At 52.9% G+C, this 23,697-nt stretch overlaps 1 protein-coding gene across 1 annotated transcript; it reads right to left on the bottom strand.

The window, feature by feature from the left end:
- Positions 1–330: 330 nt before the first annotated feature.
- On the bottom strand, positions 331–7,117 carry TCF15 (transcription factor 15). Its single transcript, XM_084887952.1, has 2 exons — positions 6,504–7,117; positions 331–1,699 (listed from the first exon to the last, which is right to left on the bottom strand). Exons 1-2 carry the CDS (start codon positions 7,026–7,028, stop codon positions 1,625–1,627), a joined length of 600 nt encoding a protein of 199 aa, XP_084744078.1. The 5' UTR covers positions 7,029–7,117; the 3' UTR covers positions 331–1,624.
- Positions 7,118–23,697: the final 16,580 nt, after the last annotated feature.

Genomic DNA, 23,697 nt, shown 5'->3' with positions numbered 1-23,697 from the left:
AGAACGGGGGTCCCAGGAGCTGCCACTGCATCTGGGGCGTCTCCAGCAGGGGAGGGAGCCCACTTGAGGGTTTAAAGGTGGGTGGATCTCACACTGTCACCCTACTACATGCCAGCCCCACACTGTTAGGTGCCATCATTCCTCTAAACCAGGGGTCTTCAAACTGCGGCCCGCAGAGGAGTCTGATCTGGCCCGCCAGGTTTTTTGGGCAGTGAGCGCAGCCGAGGTGTTACAGTAGGAATTAGTAGTTCATATAGTCCGGCCCTCCAGCTCTCTGAGGAACCGTGATCTGGCCCCCACTTTAAAAAGTTTGAGGACCCCTGCAACCATCTCAAAACAGGGTAAGAATACCCCCTTCTAGTACACGTGGAAAACTGCCTACACAGCAGCTTGTTAAGACAGGATAGGAGATGGGTTCAGGTACAGGCATACCTCGCTGTATCACACATTTTATAGCGCTTCACAGACGTTTTTTTTTTAAAGGCAAAAACCTTCCAGCAGCAAAAAGGTTATGACTCTCACTTTATCGCGATACTTGCTTTGCTGTGGTGGCCTGGAACCGAACGTGCACTATCTCCGAGGTCTGCCTGCACCGCACATTCATAGAGTGGAATGAGCAGCCACTAAAGGAATCAGGGGGCCCTTTACCTCTGTGACCTGATCTGAGATGACAGCCACGTTGGATGAAAACAAAACAAAAAAGCAAGGAGCAGAAAGCTTGTGTAGCATGCACCCTTTGTGTCAGGAGTGGAAGAGAAAGGTATTTTCCCCCCGTGTTTGCTCGGTTATTCACGGGAAATGGGCATCACACCTGGTGGCTGAGGCTGCTTGCGGAGAGAAGGGGTAGGTGGAGAGTTGTCTGCTGGTGATACCCTTTGGCACCACCAATCTTTATAGTCACTATATACCTTCTTCTTGTACCTTTTGAATGTTGAACCCTGTGAATGAATATATTCCTTATTCAAAAATGAATAAAATTAAGATTTCTTTACCAACCACACCAGACACCTAACAGGTATTCAAGAAGACGATGCGGAACGTTTAGTGATCTCGACTTCTGGGGTCTTCCTGCATTCGCCCAGCCCATCCTTCAGGGCACTGGGCAGCACTGGTGACATTTGTGCCTCTGCCGAGGTCCAGGAGAAGGGTCGCCTCTGACCGCCGATGTCCCCAGACCCTTCCCTTCCTCAGTTGGGAACATCTTTTATTTAAAAATACCTTTTATTTTAAACCCACACATTTTCTTCTCTCTCTCTCTCTCTCTCTCTCTCTCTCTCTCTCTCTCTCACACACACACACACATTTACACACTCACTCACTCATGCACAGACATGCACACACCCTCTGTCACCAGCAGTCTTTGTTTTTCCAAAAGTTCTGCCTTGTCTCTGACCAGCCAGGGCTGGGGCCAGCTGGCTGGGTCTTCACAGCTCTCCATGGTGGGGTAGAGATGTCCCAGGGGGCTTGTCCGGGGGGTCATGGGCCCAAGCCTTTGTCCTCTGGTCCCTATACAATCGAGGGGTAGGATCGGCTCCTGGGGTCTTCTCCCCTGTTCACCCAGCGGCTGGCCTCCGGCTTCCTTCTCCAGGGTCCTGCTCGGAGCAAATGCCACCGGGGTCCAGGCTCATCTCCGTGGCACTCGAAGCGGGGCCACCCCCCTCACCTTCAAGCAGCTGCCTCCCAGGTCACGGCGGCCACTCTACAGGAGGGGAGAAACAAGTATTAGGAAGCCGGGTCAGATCGCAATGAACGCGGGAACCTCCGTGCCCAGTAATACGGGACTTAATAAACACATCACAGCCACACGATAAAGTTCCCTGCAGCACAGGGCAGAAGAAACTTTTTATGAACTGCAATGGAATGATGTCGAGATAACATTATTTAAGGACAAAGGCACACAGGAACCTGTGTGCTGAGATGGAGAGAGAGAGAGAGGAGAGAGAGAGAGAGAGAGAGAGAGAGAGAGAGAGAGAGAGAGAGAGAGAGAGAGAGAGAGAGATGATGGGGGGGGGGAGAAGAGAGAGAGAGAGAGGGGAAGAGAGAGAGAAGTGCACGTAAGAAATTGCTAATAGATTTCCTCAGAGAGGAGGAATTTATGGTGGGCAGACAGAATGGGAGAGAGGCATTTTACCTTCCTCATTTCTTCCCTATGTGGTCAGTTGCCTTTTAAAAAGAATCCAATACATAACTATCTCACATTAAAGGGTAAAGCAAAGCCCACAGTGGTTCTCCCCGGTGCCTGGCTCTATGCCCAACGACTTGCTCACTGACCTCAGAAGGAGACTATGGATCCTTCCTCCCAGCCTTCCCTCCGCGTGTTCCCTCTGCCAGGAAACATGCTCTCTGCTCCTGTCTCCCTGGGAAGGTTTCTCTATTCCTGCAACTGGCCGGCACTTCCTGCCTTTCCGGGGACATTTCCCCAGGATATCTCAGGAGGGGACTGACTGGCTTTCTCTTTGTCTCCCTCAGGCTGGGAGCTCGGGGAATGGTCTTCCCTCTGTGGCCCCCGTTCCAGCCCAGGGCCTGGCACGTAGCAGGTGCCAATGGATGCTGCTTGAATGAGTGGTGACCTCTGGAAGCCGAGCTAATGGTAGCAGACCACCGGCCCTCCCCCCACAGGGGCATTTTCTGCCCAATATTCCGAGGTCTGACACGTGGGCTTCATCCTCACTGTAAGCCAGCGAGGTCACAGCCATTAAAGGTCTCCAGCTGTTGAGTGACTGGCCCAGAGGCACCCCGCCAGTTGGTAGAAGAGCTGGGCTGGAAGTGCGTGCTGTCCAACAGTCTGTCTTGTTTCCAGGACGTGATGGTGTCTGAAATCCCACTGTACAGTCTCGCCCTCTGGGCTTCCCTAGGAGGTGCTGGGACAGGCGTCTTTCTCAGCCATCCGGAGAACGGGCTGACCATCTGGGAGCTCTGCCCCCTGCTCCCCTCCACCCTTGGGCCCAGGTTGGGGCAGATCCATCCAGATGTGAGCCAAGCCTCCCTTGAGGCTCTCTGGGCCCAGGGACAGCGTGTTCATTCACAGGCAGGGCTATTTTGAGGGCTGAGGCCACAGTCCCAGCAGAGCCCGGGGCCTGGGCTTCTCAGACAAACTCTGGCAGGAGTGTCTGAGAAGGGGGGATGGGGTAGGGGGAGGAGGGCTTAGTGTTGAGGACGGGGGATAGAAAACCGGCCTCCCACCCTTTCCTCTGTGTCCTCAGGAAGAGCCACCTCCACCCCGAGTCCGGTGTCACTGAGACCTCAGTCCCATGAGAATGCTGGGGCCGAGCCTCAGTTTCTTCATCTATGAAATGGGGACAAGATTATTCTCCTTGCACATGCAGCTGTGGAAGCAGCTTGTAAACTGCCAGAAGCACTGAAGAGGCCCTGACGAGGCCCAGCTTCTACGTCTCTTAGGAACTCGGCGCCAGGGGCTCTGGGAAGCACCGTGGTTGGGAAGAGGGTTCCAGGGAGACGGACGTGAGCTTCGATCTCTGCTATGCCTTGGACTACCTGCTGGACTTCAGACAAGTGACTCCACCTCACCGGGCCTCTGTTCCCCACGTGTGAAGTGGAGTTACTGTGCCGACATGAACCCTGAGAAAGCCCTAAGCACAGTGTCGGGAACACAGTAAGTGTTCAGCGTTCACAAGTATTGTCAGCAGCATCTGGTCATGGCACCTCCTCAGCCTAGAGCCCTCGGTGCCACTCCTGCTCCACAGCTGAGAGCATCAACCGGGGCGCGCCCTCTGAGACAGTCCTATCCCCCCGCACCCCCAGGCGATAAAAGGGGGAACAGGGCAGAGACAAGAACTCCCTTCCTATCTCACAAAGGCCGCCAGGGAGCTGTTTCCATGGTGACCGCAACACCAGACCAGCCAGTGAAGGGGCAGGGTCTGGACTCTTAGAGCTCCCTGACCCCCCAAAACTCAGAAGGGAGACCCCAGGAGCTCCCTAAGGCAGGTGGTTTCCTTCCAATCAAGTCTTCGAGGGGCCAGAGCTGGCCAGGAGGGCCCCTTTCACCGATTCCCAGAGGAGCCTGTGGACTGAGAGCATGCCTTCTGTAGCCAAATTTGGCTGGGCTCTTGGTCCTGTGACAGATCCCAAGCAAACAGCCAGACCCAGGCAAGGGTTCATGACCTGCGGGACAAACCTGAAAACCAACCTACCTACGATGGGCACATGACAGACACACCTTCTCCCCGGGGCCTGCAGTTACAGGCCCTCCCACACTAACTTTCTCCACGTCCCAATCACCCAGGCCTGAGTTCGAATCCTGGCTCCACCATGGGCTGTGTATCTGAACCAGTGACAGCATCTCTAAGCAGGTGTGGATAGCCAGAGCACCTCCTTTGCAGGCTGCTGAGCGGTGGTAACCCATGGCGAGTGCTTAGCACAGTAGATCAACGCTCATCAAGACCGCTGTCACTGGCCAGCCTCTGGCTCGCCTCTCTGTCCCACCACCTTCACCATCTTCTCTGTTCCTTCTCCGGGTCTGGCTCCAACTCTTGCTGTGCCCTGCTTCCAGAGCACCTGTCTGTGCTCCCTCACCTGCTTGACTCCATTCCCAGGCATCCACCAGAAACCCAGCCAGCCCCCTGGTTGTGGGCTACCTGTGGGCTCTGACAGCCCTTCAGTCTCTCCCCGTGCCCACCATCAGGCCGCAGCATCCCTGTCCTCACCTCCTCGCCCGTGGACCTGACCCCACACCGGGAGCTCCTGACTGCGGTGAGTGAGGGTCCACACCTGCTTCTTTGGGGGTGTTCTCAGCTGACGAAAGGCGGCCGTTGGTAGTAAGGTTTGCGGAACGACGGGGCACAGCAGCGTGGAAGGCGGTCGGGGAGCACCACGGAGGGCCCTCCACACCCCAGGCTGGCTTTCGAAGGCCCAGGCCAACTTCCCAACTCAGTCTGAAGCACAGACCGGGGCCCACAGCAGAGAGCAGCAGGGACCCTCAGCGAAACAGAGGCAGCCATGGGGGTGAGAGGCCGAATGGGAGTCTGATGAGCCAAAGGGGTGATCTGAGGCCAGGACCTCATAAGGCAGCCATACGAACCGAAGGCTGGGGGACTCAGAGGCCTGACTCCGTGCGCTTTCACTTTTGAGAGGGCTATGGGCCATTCTCAGCCTCCACCTCCCCAGATACACATGGAAGCCGCTGGACTCCAAAGTTGTCACACAGACCAGAATCTTTCCTGCAAGAACAGCCCAGGTCAGAAAGGGAAAGGCTGGGGATGAAGCAGGCTCCTTGGGGCTTGGGCAGGAGAACTAGCTTTTAGCCAAGAGAGGCCCCTGGCAACCTCTGCGGCTACCCAGCCCCATTCAACTCCACCAGCCTGCTTCTCAGCCTTACCCAGGGCAGAGCAGAGGAGCTGAATTCCAGCTCGGCCAAGCGGGGTCCACAGTGCCCTGGCCCCACACTGCATCCCTCTGGGGTTGGGTGCCCAGGAAACCCCCATTTCACTCCTACTGCTCCTCTGCTGGGTACCTCAGGCTCTGGGTTGCAGGTATGCATCCCCTTCTCCGTCACCTGCCTTGGATCAGGTCTCTGGATAGGAGACCACTGTTTCAAGGTCAGGGTAGCTCAGGCAAGCTCAGAACCTGCCTCTGGCTTCCCAGCCGCGGAAGTGCGGGCATCCCTGCCTCACAGCCTCACAGGCAGGATCACCACCAGCCCGATGAAGTGCTTGTGAAGGTAAAAAAGAAAAAAAAGAAAGAAAGACCAGGAAAGCATCTGGCACATCGGAAGAGCTCAATAAATGATGGCCTTTGCTATTATTTCCTCGTGCCCTCTTCCTAGCACACCTTTGGTTGGGGCGGGGGAGAGAAGGGTAAGTTCCCTGGATGAATTTTTAATGCAATACCTAGTTAATTAATCAGGGGCACTGATTTCTTTCCTTTTAGATTGTCAAGTAAAAAATGATAACAGGCTTGGCTGGCAAGGCTCAGTGGTTGAACCAGGAGGTCATGGTTCGATTCCTGGTCAGGCATAGACGCAGGTTGCTCGATTCCCAGTGTGGTGTGTGCAGGAGGCAGCCGATCAATGATTCCCTCTCATTATTGATATTCCTATCTCTCTCTCCCTCTTCTTTCCTCTCTGAAGTCAATAAAATATATATATATATTTTTAAAAAACGATAACAGCCAGCACAACAATAGCGGTCTGGTGTGAATGAATCAAAATTATACTTTTTTTTTTGTCAGATCAACAAAAAATATATGTTGTGGTGTGTCGCAGAATTTTAGAAATCAGTTTATGTGTACCATGAGATGAAAAACGTGGGAGATCGCTGGTCTCAATCCTGCGTGCGCTCTGGGCTTCCCTGCACCCTTTCTGCCTGGGAGACAGTAAGCAAGTGGTTCTGCTCCCAACCAAACCCTGGGATGGGAGCACCGCACGCCCCACGAACTCCACGTCGCGTCCCCCTTTCCCCACTGGGGTCTCCGGCCCCATTTTGCTCCGTTAGAAGCCCTGACCCCCAGGACCTCCCGCCCGCAGTCCCGGGGCGCCTCGCACTCACCCCCTTGCGCTGGTTGCTGAGGCAGAAGGTGCAGATGGAGCGCGGCTGGCGGCCGCCGTCGGGGCCGGCGGGCAGGGCGCTCTTGGCGCTGCCGGCCGCTCGGAAGCACGGCTGCCCGTCGTCCGCCGCGTCGCCCAGCAGCAGCACGTTGGCCAGGTGCGCGATGTAGCTGGACGCCAGGCGCAGCGTCTCGATCTTGGACAGCTTGCGGTCCACCGGCTCGGTGGGGATGAGCGTGCGCAGCGCCGTGAAGGCCGTGTTCACGCTCTGCGTGCGGTCCCGCTCCCGCGCGTTGGCCGCCTGCCGCTGCCGCACCACCACCACCGGGCCCGCGCCGCCGCCGCCGCCCGCCCGCCGGCCGCCCCCGGGCCCCGGGCCGCGCCGCGCCGCCTCCAGGCCCTCGCAGCAGCCGAAGGACTGGTCGGAGGCGTCGCTCTCGCTGCGGTTCTCCTCGTCCTCGCTCAGCAGCCGCACGTCCGGGTACAGCACGTGCGCGCCGACGGGGCGCAGCAGCGCGAACGCCATGGGCACCGCGACCGCGTCCCTCCGAGCGCCGCGCCCCAGCCTCGGCCGCGCCCCGCCGTGCGCTCCGCGCGCTCCCACGGCCCCGCCGGCCGCCGCCTTATAGCCGAGGGAGGGGCCAGCCCCGCGGCCGCCCCGGCCCGGGCGGGTGGGCTCCCTCCTGGCCAATGAGGACGCGCCCGCCGGGCCCCGGCCAATGGCGACTCGCCCGCCGCCCCCGGCCCCGGGTTGAAAGCGTCCCGGGAGCGGGTGGCCCGCCCCGAAAGCTCCCGGTCCCCGCGGGCGAGCCGGGCAAGCGCCGCCGGCAATCTGGATGGGACCGGTGGCATGTGCGCAAAAACGGTCTTGGTACCCGCATACTGACCCTGCAGAGATTGCCAACAGGTCCCCTCTGGCCGGGCTTCAGCTTCCACGTTCGGTAGGAGGATGGGGAGAAAGCAGCTTGGGTCTTTGTGCCCTCAACGTCTAATGCAGTGGTTCTGAGACTCCCCTGTGTAAGGACTGGGGAGGGGGAGAAGGGAATTGACAGTACGGATGCCTGGTTCCTCCCATTCTGATCCGGCAGGTCTGGACCGGGGCCCAGGAATTAGCAGGACGTCCACGCTGGGGATGTCCGTGGAGAACACTTGGAGAAACATTATAATCTTTCCAAATAAGGTGTCACATCCCCGAGGACAAAAAAGCAACAAAACCAAAGCAAAGCAAGAACTAAAACACTAGCCCTCGCTGGTTTGGCTCAGTGGATAGAGCGTCGGCCTGGGGACTGAAGGGTCCAGGTTGGAATCCGATCAAGGGCACATGCCCGGGTTGGGGGCTCCATCCCCAGTAGGGGGCGTGCAGGAGGCAGCTAAAACAATGATTCTTTCTCATCCTTGATGTTTCTCTCTCTCTTTCCCTTCATCTCTGAAATCAATAAAAGTGTTTGTTTGTTTTTTAAATAAAAGAACAAAAACACCAGTAGCCCATTCATTCATTTATTCATTCAATAAATATGTCTCAGTTCCTTCCTATGTGTCACACACACACACACACACACACACACACACAGGCTATCTTCCCTATTGCCTGCCTTCCTTCAGGAAACCTTAGGTTGTCCAGTCTGGCATGTCTTCCTCCTCAGAGGCTCTGGGAAGAGTAGCTGAGCTGATGATGTCTGGGGTCCCTGTGTCACTCATGCCTCCTTCCCAGCTCCATCCTGGGGACTGGCCAAAACTGCTTCCACTTGGCCTGGACAATAACTTTCTCTTCAGCTCCAATGGCAGCTCGGGTGCCAGAGAGAGTGCAGGGAGTGGAGTTGAAAGGCTCCAAGGTACTTTCTGGCTCCATTTTCCTTCCTTTCTTGAAGACGCTTCCCAGCCCTGCCATGTGCTTTACCGACTTCCTTGACCCAGGACAGATTGGGGGGTGGGGCTGCAGACTGTCCCCTGGCTGCCGGGAGAGCAGCCCCTGAAGACTCCAGGCTCTGTTGTCTGAAAAAAAGTCTATTCCCACACCTGGCTCCCCCTGCCCCTTCATTTGACCATGACCTTGGCCAGGCTGGGCTTTCCTGAGGCGGAGAGGGAGGTTGCACAGCCCCCTCTCCTCGGGGCCAGTCCCACAGGCAGCCCCAGGCCAGGCTGCTGCTTCCTGAGCCATGAATTATTACCGGGAGATTTCCTTCCCTGTCTGCGCCTCCTTACCGGGGCTCCTGGCGCCCTTCACTTTCGCTTTCCCCCCCTTCGCCCCCTCTCTTCAGTTCTTCACCTTCAGGTGGCTTGAAATTCCTCTGTCCAGCCCCCTCTCCTCTCCAGCCTGATGGGAGAAGCCAAACAGGGCGTGAACTTGGCCCCGGAGGAAGGCGGGAGGGGGCAGGCGTGGTAGGCTCATTCATTCATTTGCTCCACAGGCAGGTTTTGACACATGGGACCCCGGGAGAAAAATAAAAATCATGAATGAGACCGAGCCTGGCCTGCAGGCAGCCCAGAGGGGAAGGCGAGTTGTAAACAAAGAATTCCAGGACAATGTGGCTGGAGCAAGCCAGGGTCTGGCATCAGAGAGAGTGTTCCGGCTCAAGGCAAGCTGCTCCTTGAAGTCTCGGGTTCCTGCTCTGAAAACTGAAAAATGGTACCCCTTAGCCGGGCTGCTGATGGCTCCCTGAGTTTATGCCAAAAGAGCCCAGGCCTGACTGACCCCCACAAGCGCTCACCGGCTGAGAGGAGCTGGTGGGAGTGTGTGAGGGGCGGCGGAGGGGCAGCTCTGACTCTGTTCTAGGCTTTGTTCGAGGGAGTGGGGAGGGGGTCCTGTCACATTCTCAGCTCCCCCGCACAAGAGGCTTCGGCTCCTCTGTCTTCTGCTCCGGTCACGCTGGCCTCCTCACTCACCCTGGAGCTCACCTCTGCCTGGCATGCCCTTTTCCCAGATAACTCCATGTCTCATTCCCTTTCCCCCCAGCCTTCCCTCTAATCTCTCCTCAGGAGGCCTTCCCTGACTGCTGGGACTGAAACAGCACCTGTCCCTTCTACCTCCCAGCACCCTGCCACCTCCCCTCTACCCTGCTTTACTTCTTTTCTTTTCTTTTCAAAAATATATATTTTATTGATTTTTTACAGAGAGGAAGGATAGAGAGTTAGAAACATCGATGAGAGAGAAACATTGACCAGCTGCCTCTTGCACACCCTCTACTGGGGATGTGCCCTCAACCAAGCACTATTTGTTGAAGAGACTGCTCCATTGTGTTGCCTTTACTCCCTTGTCAAAGACCAGTCTCCTATATTTATGGGGTCTATTTCTGGGCTTCCTATTCCAGGCCATTGTCCTATTTGTTTATTCCCTCACCAATATTGTACTGGGTAGCTTTACGGTATCTCTCTCTCTCTCTTTTTTTAAATTTCTTTATTGAGTAAGGTATCACATATTTGTCCTCAACCCCCCATTCCAATCCCCCACCCCTCCCCACTCATGCCCCCTGGGTTCACTCTAATATTTTTGATTCCTGTCCTTAAATTAGTATGTATCCTTATAAAATATATAGTGCTGATTTGTGTGAGTGTGTTATAAATTTATGCAAATGGTCATTTCTATGGATCTGTTTTTGGGGTTATTTTGGTTACTCAACACTGTGCTCAGTGAGCTGAGTCTAACTCGAGACTGTGGCTTAGGGTGCATGGCGCACATAAATTCCCCGTGTCTCCTCTTTTTATCCCTTTAGTGATGGACACTGTGGCTACTTCCACCTCCCGCGTCCCCAAGTGAAGCTGTGAACCTCTGCTGTGTGACTTTCATAGACTCCAGTGTGTGTTCCTGGGATGGGCACCCAAGGGCAGGATTCTTAGGCGGAGGCCTGCTGCAGCCCCACATGCCCACCAGCTGGGCATGAGAGACCACTTCCCCCACATTGTCCCTGGTGCTTGGAATCATCTGACCCCCTGTTTCAATCTGCATTTCTGTAATGGCAGAGAAATTGGGTTATTTTTCATCTCATTGTGTTGCCCCCTCCACTAGACTGTGCATTCTCGAAAGGCAGGGAATGTATTCTAGAATCCTAGGCCAGAGCCTGGCACACTGTGGGCAATAATGAATACTTGTTGACTGAGTGACTGATGGACTGAATGAATGAATAAAAAGGCGAAAATGCAGCCTCCTACACCAACTTTGTACCAAACCTTGACCGAGATGGTGGTGGTACATGTGTGTTTGTGTGTGTGCAGATGAGGGGACACATCGTACTAAATCTCAACCTACTTGGAGAAAAAGACCAACAATAGTTAGAATTTATTGAGGGCCTACTTTTTTGTCCAGGACTCATAGACACGTAATCATAACCTTAAGTTCAGTTCAACAAGGTAAGTATTTCTCTCTCATGTGCACAGTGTTTGCAAGCGTGGCATTTTGTGGTGTGGTAGCCAGCCTCCCAGGTAGCCTTCAATGATCCTGGTCTCCTGGCGTTCACTTCCCTGCGTAGGCCCCTCTGAGTCAGATCTGACTGTGTGACCAAAGAATACGGCAAACGTCACAGCATGTGCCTTCCGAATCTAGCTGATAAGGCACTGAGCTTCTGCCTGTTCTCTTGAGTCACTCACTCTGGGGACAGCAGCCACTATGCCATGAGGACACTCGAGTTCTCCTGTGGAGAGGTCTATGGAGAGGGGAACAGACATCCCCAGCCGACAGCCAGCACCAACTTCCCACCCATGTGAGTGAGCCTCCTGGGATACAGATCCTGAACGTCTGACCCACGGGAACTGAGAAAATAACTGAAAAAGATAAAGGTAATGATCATTGGTGTTGTAAGCCCCTACATTTAGGGTGTTTTGTCATACAACATTAGATATCTAAAGCAGATGGTGTCAGGGACCCAGGCTCTGCCTAGCCTTTTGCTTCACCACATGTGGCTTCCATTCCCTAAGTTGTCTCATGGACCAATGTGGCTGCTGGAGCAATACGGTCTGCATTGCAACTGGCAAAAAGGAGGAAGACATAAAAAGAAAGGGCACACCTCACCCTTTGAGGACACTTGTCTGGGAGTTAGGATCTCACATCTGCCCATGCCCCATGGGCCAGACCTTGTCGTCTGACTGTGCTCTGCTGAAAAGGAGGCTGACAAATGTAGCCTCCATTGCACATGGCCTTGCAACCAGCTGAATACTAGGCTTCCACTGGCAACGAAGAAAGAATGGATATCGGGAAACAACCGGTGATGTTGGTAACCACCACAGGTGCTATCTCTGGACATAATACAGTGTCACATGGTGAAGTTAGAGATTCAGGAGCCAGGTGGCTTAGGTTCAGCTCTGCCACTTACCAGCCAAGCAATGTTGGGAAATGTATTGAATTTCTCTGTGCCTCAGTTCCCTTGTCTGTAAAACAGGGATCATAATTGCCCCACCCAAGCCAGTCAAGCCTGCCTACATAGGGCTATTGGGAGGATTAAGTGGAGTCAAAAGACACACCATTTGTAAGATTTCTGGCACATGGTCTGTGCTCTCTAAGCATTGGCTGTTACCTTTATCTAATCCTTACCAGGAATTTTCTCAAGGTCATACAACCCGTAAGTGATGGAAGCAGACTTAAGCCCGACAGCGACTTTCCCCTCTTGCCTCATCCCACAGAAATTCTTAGAGAACGAGATCACGACCCAGTCAGTACCTGAAACATAATAAGCACCCAGAAATATCGGCTGGATGAGTGTGCTAAGTAAACGTTTACAGCTTTCGCACATGGAGGAAGGTTTGTGTTCTGTTGTTCTGTCCAGGTTAGTGACTTGGCTTCACTCACATGGCTCCCATCGCATGGGGCTGGTGCCTTTGAATTGCTGGGAAGTCTTGTTCTGGGAGATGGCCAGAGTCCCAGGATAAAACCAAAGAAGTCCGGGAAGCTGCATTCTGCACCCTCCTGCTAGAAAGTTGAGGGACACTAGCATGCTAAAGGAATCTTGCAGCAAAAAACTCCGTAGGCTTTATTTCAATCTGCATATTCTAGGCTTTTTGACTAAAGATCCTCCTACTCATGCTCCCTCCCCAATCCTGGGCCAGGCACCTAATAGAGAAAACAGTTGACAGACATTTCTCCAAGCTGTTATCAGTGACACCCACCTCAGTGAGCGTGGGTTCTATTCTTTCTTTTCAGCATGTTTGATAGGAGCGAGGGGGTGTGGGCCGGAGGGCGTTGGTTACCAGGCAGAGCTGGGCTCAGTCCCAGAGCCCCACTCTCTAAGGGACTCTAAAACACCACTGGAAATGTAACAGTTGGGATAAAAATGTGTTTTCTGGCATTTCTCTTAGGGGAAGTGCAATGTAAATTGAAATAACCTATAATAATAAAAGGGTACTATGCAAATCAACTGAACGCCCAAACAACAGAAAGACCTTCGGACAACCTGGACGACCACGCTATGACACGCACTGGTGCCATGGCCAGCCAAGGTGGTGTGATGCGATTGGTTGGGGGGCCTGCCATCGCCCCACAATTGCCCTGCCAAGGGAGGCCCAGGTCAGCCAAGCAATCATCCCCCACGCCTGTTGCCAACAGAGGGAGGCAACCAGGCGGGGGGGGGGGGGGGGTATAGAGGGGCAGCACCACACAGATGACAAACAGTGGCAGTGACGGGGTGGGGCCAGCTGCTGGCAGCCAGGGAAAGGAAAGCCCCAATAGGCCCTGATAGCTGGCCAGGCCTAGGGACCTACCTGAGGGGCCCTGGATTGTGAGAGGGCACAGGCTGGGCTGAGAGACGTGCCCCCTCCCTGTGCACAAATTTTGTTCACTAGGCCTCTAGTAACAATATAATTGAGGGCTTACTCTGTGCTAGGCACTCTTCTAAGCACTTGTATGCATTTTCTCTCAGAGCAGCCCCACGAGCTAAGCACCATTAATATTCCCATTTTACAGGCTGAGAGGGCAGGGCAGGGCGAGGCTAACTCCTGACTAGAACCCTGACTCCGCTGTGGGGCAGGGCGGAGCTATCCTCCATTTTGTGTAACTGGACCCTAACCCTCACCCAACCAATAAGGGTCAGCCAAAACAGTGACATCACCACCGGTGTAAAACCCCTGGACTTGTCAAAGTTCGCTCTCTTGTCCGCCATGCTGTTGGCATGAGTGGGACAGAGCCCATGTTAACATGGAAGAGGCTCTCTTGTTAATTGCATCGGACTTGGCTCCCTGCTGGTCTTTGGGGATCACGGAATCTTGGTACAACAAGGTGATCAGACTACCTTAGTAACTTGCCTAAGGTCACACAGCTAGGGAATGGATGGGAATTCTTTGATGAGTTGCTTGTGGTGGGTTTGCAGAGAGAAGAGCCTTTCTATGATATTATAAGCTTAGATGCTCACAAATCTCTGCTCCAGGGAGCATGGGTCTGTTAGCTGCAGTGCGGGTTTTGTTGACCCTGCACAAGTACCCACTTGGCTCAGGTTGGCCCTACTGGGAGATGCAAGTTCAGGGCCATCACAGAATTGCTCCATAACAGAGAGGAAGCTGATGCTGCCGCGGTGCCCTCCTTCCGTTTCATCCCTCTGAAGGAACCCTGGGCTGATGCTTAACGACTGTCAAATGGAAGGAAGTGCTAAAGTAATTAAGCCTGCCAGGTACCCACTTGGCTTAGGTTGGCCCTAATACCAGTTATACGGAGTTACCAAGGTGATATAGAAGATCAAGATGATGCTAAGTGAAACTACTGTTTAAAGAGTCCTTTGAAAATTCAAGAAGTCCTGTTGAAAATCTTTAAGGTTGAATGTCAGGGGTAGGGCAGCTGACTTATGCCTGTGGACAATTTTCCTCCCCTCTGCATAAACTAGACAGTGTGGGGGTGCAAACTGGGGACCCAGAGAACCCAGACATGGGCAGATGATGCTACCCCTAGTTCCTGGTTTGGAGCCCAGCTCAAACAGGATTTTAGAGAAGAGTGAGCTCAGATACCCAGAGCAATCCAGAAAGGCTTCCTGAGAAAGGTGGCCTGGATCAAGTTTAGTGGGGTCTTAGGGGAATCTAAGTGAGGGAGTCCCATGAAGTTTTGTTTTAGTTTATCCTAATTGTCCATAGTGATGCCAGCACAATAGGTGTATTTGTGGGTTGCCCTCCTGGGTCGGCATGTAGATGACCCTGCTGTTCATCTACACAATATCCCCCAAACAACAGAACCCCAATTTGCCTAGGGAATCAGCTGGTCTAACTAAGCATTTCCCTTCTCAGCCTTCCTTGCAGGTAGGACAGCCACGTGGCTCCTTCTGGCCGATGAGATGAAGATGGAAGTTCCTGTGGAGGGTCCACTTCCTCAGATGCAATGGCAGTCTTCTGGGAAGGCTTTGCCTTTTACCTTCACCGTCTTTCTGCCTGGAATGGAGATGCAATTCCTAGTGTAGCAGCCATCTTGGTGCCATGAGGACCACAATCACATGCTAAGGAAGGCAGAGTGAAACGCCAGAGTAGCTGGGTCCCTGATCTCCTTGAGCAGCCACACTGGCCCCTAACCTCTTGGGGGGGAGGGGGGAGTGGATTCTCCTATTTGGTGAAGTCATTGTATTGGGCTTCTATTATGTACAGTCAAATGCAAGCCGTTGTCAATAGATCGAGGCCTCCTAATACTGTCCATACCATCATCATCTATAGTGCTCCCGGGGAAAATACAGAATTAGTTTCCTGTGAGCCTCTGGTCACAACATTTTGTCAAGCAATCAGTACATAGCCTTGTTGTATGTGTGTTTCTGTTTAAAGACACCTTTTGGATATAAGCTGTTGATTCATTAGTATTGAGCTCATGGCCAACAATATGGTAACACACACCTGAACAAAGCTCATCGACACTCATGTTTTCCCCATCTGGTGCATCGCAGTCTTCTTTTTTCTGAAAAATATTTTTATTGATTTTTTAGAGAGAGAGAGAGAGAGAGAGAGAGAGAGAGAGAGAGAGAGAGAGAGAGGAAGGGAGAGGAAGGAAAAGCGAAATATTGATGTGTGAGCAAAATATCACTTAGCTGTCTCCTGCACGCCCCTTACTAGGGATCGAGCCTGAAACCCAGCATGTGTCCTGACCGGGAATCTAACCGGCAACCTTTAGGTGCACAGGATGATGCCCAATCAACTGAGCCACACTGGCTAGGGCAGCTCAGACTTCTTGAGCTTAGGAATGCTAGACTGCACTCAGCACTATGCTTGGGGGCCATTTTCATCAACAAAAAGCACAAACATTCCTGAGGTGTGGCCCTAAATAGGCCACAAAAGGAACACTTGTTTGCAGTCTGAGAGCAGCAACAAGAAGGCCTGATCCACCTCAGTTGGGAACATGCACAAAAGCCCATGGAAATGTCCATCCCTGCACAAGCCGGTGGAAGCGCTGGCAAATAAAATACATCGTCTGGCTTTACAAATACATTTTAGCGAGAAGGCAAATTCGCAAATAGGGACCCTGAGTTATAAAATTGACTGTTTATTTAATAAGCTTAGGTCTCACCGCCTTGATGGGCATTGGAGGAAGGGAGCACACAGCAGGCAAAGGCAGACAGCAGTTCCAGAGCCTCCCTTCCTCACTGGTAACACGTGGGTGATGACGCCTCCCAGTCAGGTCTGTGGGGGAAGGAGTACAGGTGTCCCCTTATCTGGGTTTCACCTCCTGCAGCTTCAGTAACTCTGGTCAACTGACATCTGCACATGCTAAAGGGAAAGTTCCAGAAGTAAGTGTTGGTGGGTTTTAAATTGCACACCATTATGAGGAGGGTGATGAAATTCTCAATATCCTGCTTGGTCCCGTCCGGGACGTGACTCAGGCCTTTCCCCAGCGTCTGCATTCCCCACGCTTTAGTCACCGAGTAGCTGTCCTGGTGATCGGACCCACGGTCGCGGTTTCATAGTGCCTGTGGTCAAGTAGCCCTTATTTCCCCAACGTGCAAGAGCAGTGGTGCTGGCAGTTTGGACATGCCAGAGAAGACCAAAGTGCTTCCTTTAAGTAGAAAGGTAAATATGTATAGAAAAAAAATAGGACTATCTCAGTTTCAGGCATCCACTAATGGTCTTGTAAGGTACCCCCTCACATAAGTAATAATAGTAACAACAGCTATTAGTTGTCAAGGGCTACATGCTAAACACTTTACATATCTGATCTCGTTGACTCTACAACAACCCTATGAGATAGAGCCAATTATTAAGCCCATTTTACAGATGAGGAAACTGAGACCCAGCCAGGTCAAGGGACTTTGCCCAAGATCTTATAAACTAGAGCAGGCAAAGCTGGATCTCAGGTCCCTTTCTTTTTCATTAAAAAAACAAACACAAAACAACAACTATATATATATATATATATATCAATAATAATTTTATATATATATGTATAAAATTATTATTGATTTCAGAGAGGGAGAGAGAGATAGAAACATCAATGATGAGAGAGAATCATTGATCGGCTGCCTCTGCACGCTCCCTACTGGGGATCGATCCTGGCATGTGCCCTGACTGGGAATCGAATCATGACCTCCTGGTTCATAGTTTGATGCTCAACCGCTAAGCCACACTGGCCGGGCTCAGGCCCATTTCTGTCTGAGCCCCATGCCCATGTTTTTCCCCACTTGCCCCCATGATTGCCCATGAGCCAAGGCTTACTAGGTGTCTGGCACACAGTAAGCATACACACATGCTTTGCTGATGATTCCAAAGGGTCTGGAGCCTCTGTGGCAGTACAGGGAGGGGGAAGCTGAGCCCTGGGGTGGGTGGGGGCAGAGCAGGAGCCCCTGGGGAAGGAAGGGAGCCCGTGCGGTGGGCAGGCAGGACAGGGAGCTGGGCGGATCTGCAGTCAGGCCCCTGGTCCCTCCCACAGAGGGTTAAAGCAGCTCGGGCTCCTTCCGGCGGAGCGGAAACCAGATTCTGAGAGCTGAGCAGGGCTCCAGAGGGATGTTTTTCTTCTCCGTGGGTCTGCTGTGGCTGGCCCGTAAAACCCACCGGAACTCCATGGGAACGGAGGAATTCCTGCCGAGCGGGACAGGGAGCAGGCGGGCAGCGGGAGCCTTGTCGGGGCACGGACCACCCCTGTCTTCCAGGCCCCACCTCTGGGCCAGGCGAGCCCCTCGGGAGGCTTCTTGGGACGCTTCGGGTGGGGGCATGTGCAAGGAAGAAGTGACACCCCCTCCCTCAGTGAACTTGGGGGGAGGGCACGGAGTGAGAGAAGATGGCAGGGGCAATGGGGCAGGTGAATGGGGGGTGATTCAGGTCCTCCCCTCCTGTGTTCCGTGGCGCCGGGCAGGTCTCTGCCTGCCTTCTCATCTGAGCACCCTGAGTGAGATGGCCACCACCTGGGATTGCCTAGCCCAGTGGTTGGCAAACTCGCGAGCCACATGCAACTCTTTGGCCCCTTGAGTGTGGCTCTTCCACAAAATACCACGTGCAGGCGTGCACGTACAGTGCGACTGAAACTTCGTGGCCCATGCACAGAAATCGGATTTCAGCTCTCAAAAGAAATTTGAATCGTTGTACTGTTGATATTTGGCTCGGTTGACTAATGAGTTTGCAGACGATTGGCCTAGTCAGAGGTGAACGTTGGAGGTTCTTTCTATCTTGCAGGCAGCTGGCATGCTGCCCTCCCGGGGAAGGCGGTGCAATGATGATCACTCCTGTTTTACAATAAACCGAGGCTCGCGGAGGTGAGGTGGCCTGCCCGAGGTTGGCCATTAGCAGGGAGGACAGGATTCGAACCAAGACCATCGGTGTCAGAATCCACCTCGCAAGCTCACTCCCCTGCCTCCTAGGGTGAGCCTTCCTAATTCTCCTTGTCCTGGGATGGTCTCTTCCCTGCCTCTTGACTGACCCCTCACTCTTGAAGACTCATCTCAGCATGATCCCCCCTCCAGGAAGCCTGCCCTGACTGGCCACCACGCCAGGCTGGGCCTGCTCTCCGGCTGCCCACACCCCCGGGAGACTGCTGTTTCAGTCCCTGGGCTGTGAGCCTGGGTGAGCAGAGCCACTTCTGGTTCCTCCCTAGGTCTCCCCCCCCCCCCCCCCCCCCCCCCGTCTCCCCATCAGCCAACACAAGACACGTTCCATTTGCCGTGAAGAAGCTAAGGGCAGTGGTGGTTTTAGAACGTGGCTCCTTGTTCCTCCCGCTCGCGTCTGGGTAGGTTTGCGCCTGCTTTGTGGCAGAGTGACTGTGTGTGACTTCTGAGGCTGGGCCAGAAAGGGGTTCCACCCGCTCACGGGAACGCTGGGTCCTTTAGCCCCGAGCTGCCCTGTAGCCAGTCTAAGTGCTGTGAGGCCGTATACTTCGAGGAAGCTAGAGGATGTGGGTTCTAGGGTCATGTGTGGGCGCTCCTGTTGGCAGTCCCAGTCTTCAAGTCATCCCGGTCCAGGGGCCTGGAGATGCTTCTGGCCTCCGGCTGCTGATCCATTTCCAGCCTCGAGTTTTCCCAGCTGAGGCTCAAGACACCAGGCGGCAGAGACGAGCCGGCCCCACCATGCCGGGGCTGAGTTCATGAGCATAGTAAAATAGTGGTTCCTTTTAGCCAATGAATTTTGGGGTAGTTTATGACACACAGAGAGTAACTGAAACAGTGCTACCAACCTGGCAAATCAGCTTCCTTTCTTGCCAGGATTCTTTTTTCTTTTTGAAATATATTGTATTTATTTTTTTTACAGAGAGGAAGGGAGAGGGAGAGGGAGAGGGAGAGGGAGAGGGAGTTAGAAACATCGATGAGAGAGAAACATCCATCAGTTGGCTCCTGCACACCCGCTACGGGGGATGTGCCCGCAACCAAGGTACATGCCCTTGACCGGAATTGAACCTGGGACCCTTGAGTCTGAAGGCTGAGGTTCTATCTACTGAGCCAAACCAGCTAGGTTTCTTGCCAGGATTCTTGCAACAGTCTCCTCACAGGGCGCCCGGGTCCCCCCTTCCCTCTCTGCCGTGTGCTCTCCTCAGTAACCAGAGACGCCCCATAGTGTGCAAGCCAGACCTTGTCCCTCCTTCTTCCTAACCCTCCCTTGGCTCCCAGCTCACTCAGAGTAACAGCCAAATTCTTACAATGACCCTCAGGCCCTATGTGATCTGCCTTCTCTCCCACCCTCTCCTATCTTCTACCTTTTCCCGTACTGACCTCTCTCCAGCCATACTGGCTTCCTTGCTACTCCTCATATACCAGACACAGCTCGGCCTCAGGACCTTTGCACTTGCTGTGGGCAGTGCTCCACTGCCTGGAACACTCCTCTTCCAGAGGTTGCTGGTTCACCTCCTCATCTTGTTCACGTATCTGCTCAAATGTCCTCTTCCTGCCGAGGCCCTGCCCACCCTGCTTAACACCATGGCCTTCCTTTCCCCTCCCAAACCACGCACCTCTCTCTATTTTTTATTTCGCCAGGGCCCTTACAGCTGCCTACTGTGCTATACATTTTACTCAGTGTGTTTTTATTTATTGACTCTTTCCTACCCCAGAGTCTCAACCTATAGGGCATGGATCATGTTTATTCTTGAATGTATCCCTAGTGCCTAAACCACTCAATGCTGATTTGCTGAATGAATGAATGAATGAATGAATGAACTGCAGGGGCCCATGCACATGGCTGTCTGGATGAGGAAGCAGAGGAGGGTCAGGAAAGGGCTGGGGCTGAGCCACTGCAGCCAGGGTTGGACGACTTTCCATGGAAGTGACAGCTCGCGACCCCTCTGGGAAGCCCTGAGGATGGGCGAGCACAAGGGCAAGGCTTTGAAGATGCGAATGTGGGGCGGTGGGGCCGGCCTCTCGCAGGGCCTCCCTCCTTCCTGGTCTGGCTTGCCTCCGGCCCTGCCAGTAAACAGGATCTCTGGGCAACCGCCTGAGAGCCCTGCCCCGCGCCCCGGGCCTGGACGTGCTCCTTCCTGTGCTGTAAATCGGCCGTTCGAGCTGTGACATCCTGGACGCTGGCTGCCGGGGAGGTGAGGCCGGGCGGACGGACTGCAAAGGGCTTTGTGCAGCCTTGAGCAGGGCGCTGCGCCTTACTTTCTTGTCAGCAAATAAATGGGAACGATAGGAGTTTGGACTTCAAGGTGTGACCTCAAAGTTGAATGAATTAATGGCATGAAAGTCCTTGTCTTACAGAGGGGTTCCAGCCGCCCCTTAGCGGGGAGAGGCATCGGACCAAACCCCAGCTCTGCCCCTGAGCTAGGTCTCTTCGCCCGTGAGCTGGGGTTGATGGGAGTCGCTAACTCCCTGGGGTTGTTGAGAGAGTTAGGATGCAGAGGACGCTCTTAGCACCCAGTCAACCCGCCACAGCGGTCAGCTGTTATTGATGGCATTTATTCTAATCATGGCAGAGAATAAATGGTTCTTGAGAAATCATCTGGGAGCCAGGATCCCTTTTATCCCTTAATGATTTTTATTATTGTTTTTTTAGTTAACTGGGAGTTCATACCAATAATCTAAAATAAAAAAAAGAAAAAGAAAACTTGGTAAGGGAAAACAACATGGAGAAAATGTCACCCATGGAATTCTCCCACAGAGCTGGGGAAACACTGGGCCCTGCTGTGGAGAGAGCTTGGGCTCCAGGTGAGATGTACCAGACAAGACAGCGGGGAGGCCCGGAGGTCCTTGTGCAGGGGACGGTGAACTTAAAGGATCTGAATGTGGCCGTGTGTGAAGGTTAATGCAAGTTAGTAAGGTACACACACACACACACACACTCACACACACACACTCACACACACACTCACACACACACTCACACACACACTCTCACACACACACTCACACACACACTCACACACACACTCACACACTCACACACACACTCACACACACTCACACACACACTCTCACACACACTCACACACACACACTCACACTCACACACACACACTCACACTCTCACACACACACACACTCACACACACTCACACACACACACACTCACACACACACACTCACACACACACACACTCACACACACTCACACACTCACACACACACACTCACACACACTCACACACTCACACACACACACACACATTCACACACACACTCACACACACACTCACACACTCACACACACACACACTCACACACACACTCACACACACACACACACACACACACACACTGCTGGTGCAGCGCAGAGTGGCACAATCTCTGTGGTGGGTGATTGAATTCCACGAACATTCGAGGTATATTTGTAGAGCCTCTACTTAACGCCAGGTGCTATGGGGTGTTGAGAATTTGCAGCAAACAAGTCCGACCCAGTCCCTCTGCCCTGCGCTTGTAATCTGGAGAGGAGACATGCAAGAAGCAAATACACAGCTGATACATCAAATGTTGGGAGAAGAAATGCTACAAAAGAATCAAAGCAGGGTGGAAAGTGGAGCCTGAGGGGGGAGGCCTGGTGCTGGCTCTCAGGCCCAGATGAAGGAAGGAAAAGCCATGGAGACCCCCCAGGAGGGAGCATTTCGGAAAGAGGAAAGGTTCCATGTAAAGGTCCTGAGACGGGAGTGTGTCTGGTGGGTTAAACTCCTGCCTGGAGCCCAGGGCGGGACAGAGAGGGGGAGGGAAGAAGGAATGAGGTTGGACACTCAGAGCTTCAGAGCCATCACAAAAAGTGCTGTACACTGAGTAATAGGAGAGACCATTCTGGGCTTGAGCAGAGGGGTGACAGTCTCTGACTTAGGTTTTACGGGGATCCCTCTGGCTGCATGTGGAGAATGGACTATGGCAGAAGCTGGGGACCCAGGAAGGAGGCTGGCTTGTAAGGGGGGGTGTGGGTAGAGGTAGTGAGAAGTACTCAGATTCTGGATGAAGAGATGGAACTTGAGGATTATTGAAGGTCACTATCTGTCAAAATTCAAGTGCGTGTACCATTTGACCTAGCATGTCTGCTTCCGGGGTGTAGCCCACATTATACTGGCACATGGGTGAAATGACCCATATATAAGAACGGTTATTTCTGTGTAAAGGGAGAACTGAACAGGCTGCATGGAGCTAAGTGTGGGTGGAGATGTGGAGATAGTGTTGAGGGAGTGGGGAGAGGAGCTGCCATCTGGAGAGCAAGCTGTCAAGTTAAAAATATATATCAGAGTGTATAAAACATGACCGCCAATTCTCTGGCATTCCTCCCATTGAGAGGTGAGTCTGTGTATCCGTTCTCCGAATCTGGGCTACCCTGGGACTGCTTTAACCAATGGCTATGGCAGAAGTGATGCTGTGTCCGTTTCTAGGCCCAGATCTTAAAAGACTGGCAGCTTCCACGTCCTCTTTCTTTGAATGATTGCTTGGGAGAAGCTACCCATGAAAGAAGTTCAACCATCTCGAGACTGCCATGCTGTGAAGAAGCCCTTCTAGATGTGGGGAGGTGTCCTCTAGGATGAGAGGCTCTGTGTGCGTGTATATGTGTGTTGTGGGTGCATCAAGGCTGCAGATATGAACGAAGAAGCCAGCCATCTTGGAAGGAAACCTCCTGCATTGGCTGTCTCAGTGGACACCACAAGGTTCAGAGATGAGCCACCCAGCTGAGCCCTTCCTGAATTCCTAACTACAAAATTGCAAACAAATGGTTGTGCAACCTCTAACTTGAGGGTAATTTATTGTGGTGCAAAATATAACTAAAACACATGTAGCTCATGACCCAGCAATTGTACTCTTGACTGTTTGTGCAGGAAAATTCTCATAGAGCCCAGAGGAGAACATGACAGTGCTGCTGTGGTGGCAGAGACTTAGAGACCACCCTGGTGCCCATTGCTGGGATATTAGAGGGGAAAACGAGGTAGATGCAAACCAAGGAGTTCTAGGGGCCACAGTCTGAGCCACAAGCCCAATGCACATTAAACAGGAAATGAGCATTAGAACAAAAATAAATTTAAGACGCATACACAGAAAGCAACAATACACATACAATCATGTTATGTCCTCCAAGAAGGCTAACATATCAAAGAACACACATGGAATCCATCAGGATAGGTCTACAGAGGTACATAAAATGGAAAGGGGAAATGAGATAAACGAAACAGAAAGAGAAAAATAAAATCAAGTGTGTGTGTGTGCATGTGCATGTGTGTGTGTATGTGAGCATGTGTGCATGTACTCACATGCCTGAGAGAGAGAGAGAGCACACATGCACACACAGGAGTCAACAATGAGAATCTGCTATGAACTGAGGAGTTGTTTTTAACTTGACCCTGCATTTGAAGTTCAAAAAAGTAATTACAAAGGCAAATAAGATAAAGGTCTATGAGTCAGGGGTTGGTGGAAACAATTACAGCA

The sequence above is a fragment of the Pipistrellus hanaki genome (genome assembly GCF_964339955.1).
Source record: "Pipistrellus hanaki genome assembly, chromosome: 6".
Classification (NCBI taxonomy): Eukaryota; Metazoa; Chordata; class Mammalia; order Chiroptera; family Vespertilionidae; genus Pipistrellus; species Pipistrellus hanaki.
The sequence above is the reverse complement of the archived record's forward strand: the minus strand, read 5'-3'. Positions and strand labels throughout refer to the sequence as shown.

Excerpts from the sequence above, each read along its gene's own strand:
- TCF15 (XM_084887952.1), bottom strand. The coding sequence starts at position 7,028 with ATGGCGTTCGCGCTGCTGCGCCCCGTCGGCGCGCACGTGCTGTACCCG. Across the intron at positions 1,700-6,503 it reads TCAGCAACCAGCGCAAGGGG|AGTGGCCGCCGTGACCTGGG; the intron begins GTGAGTGCGAGG and ends CCCCTCCTGTAG.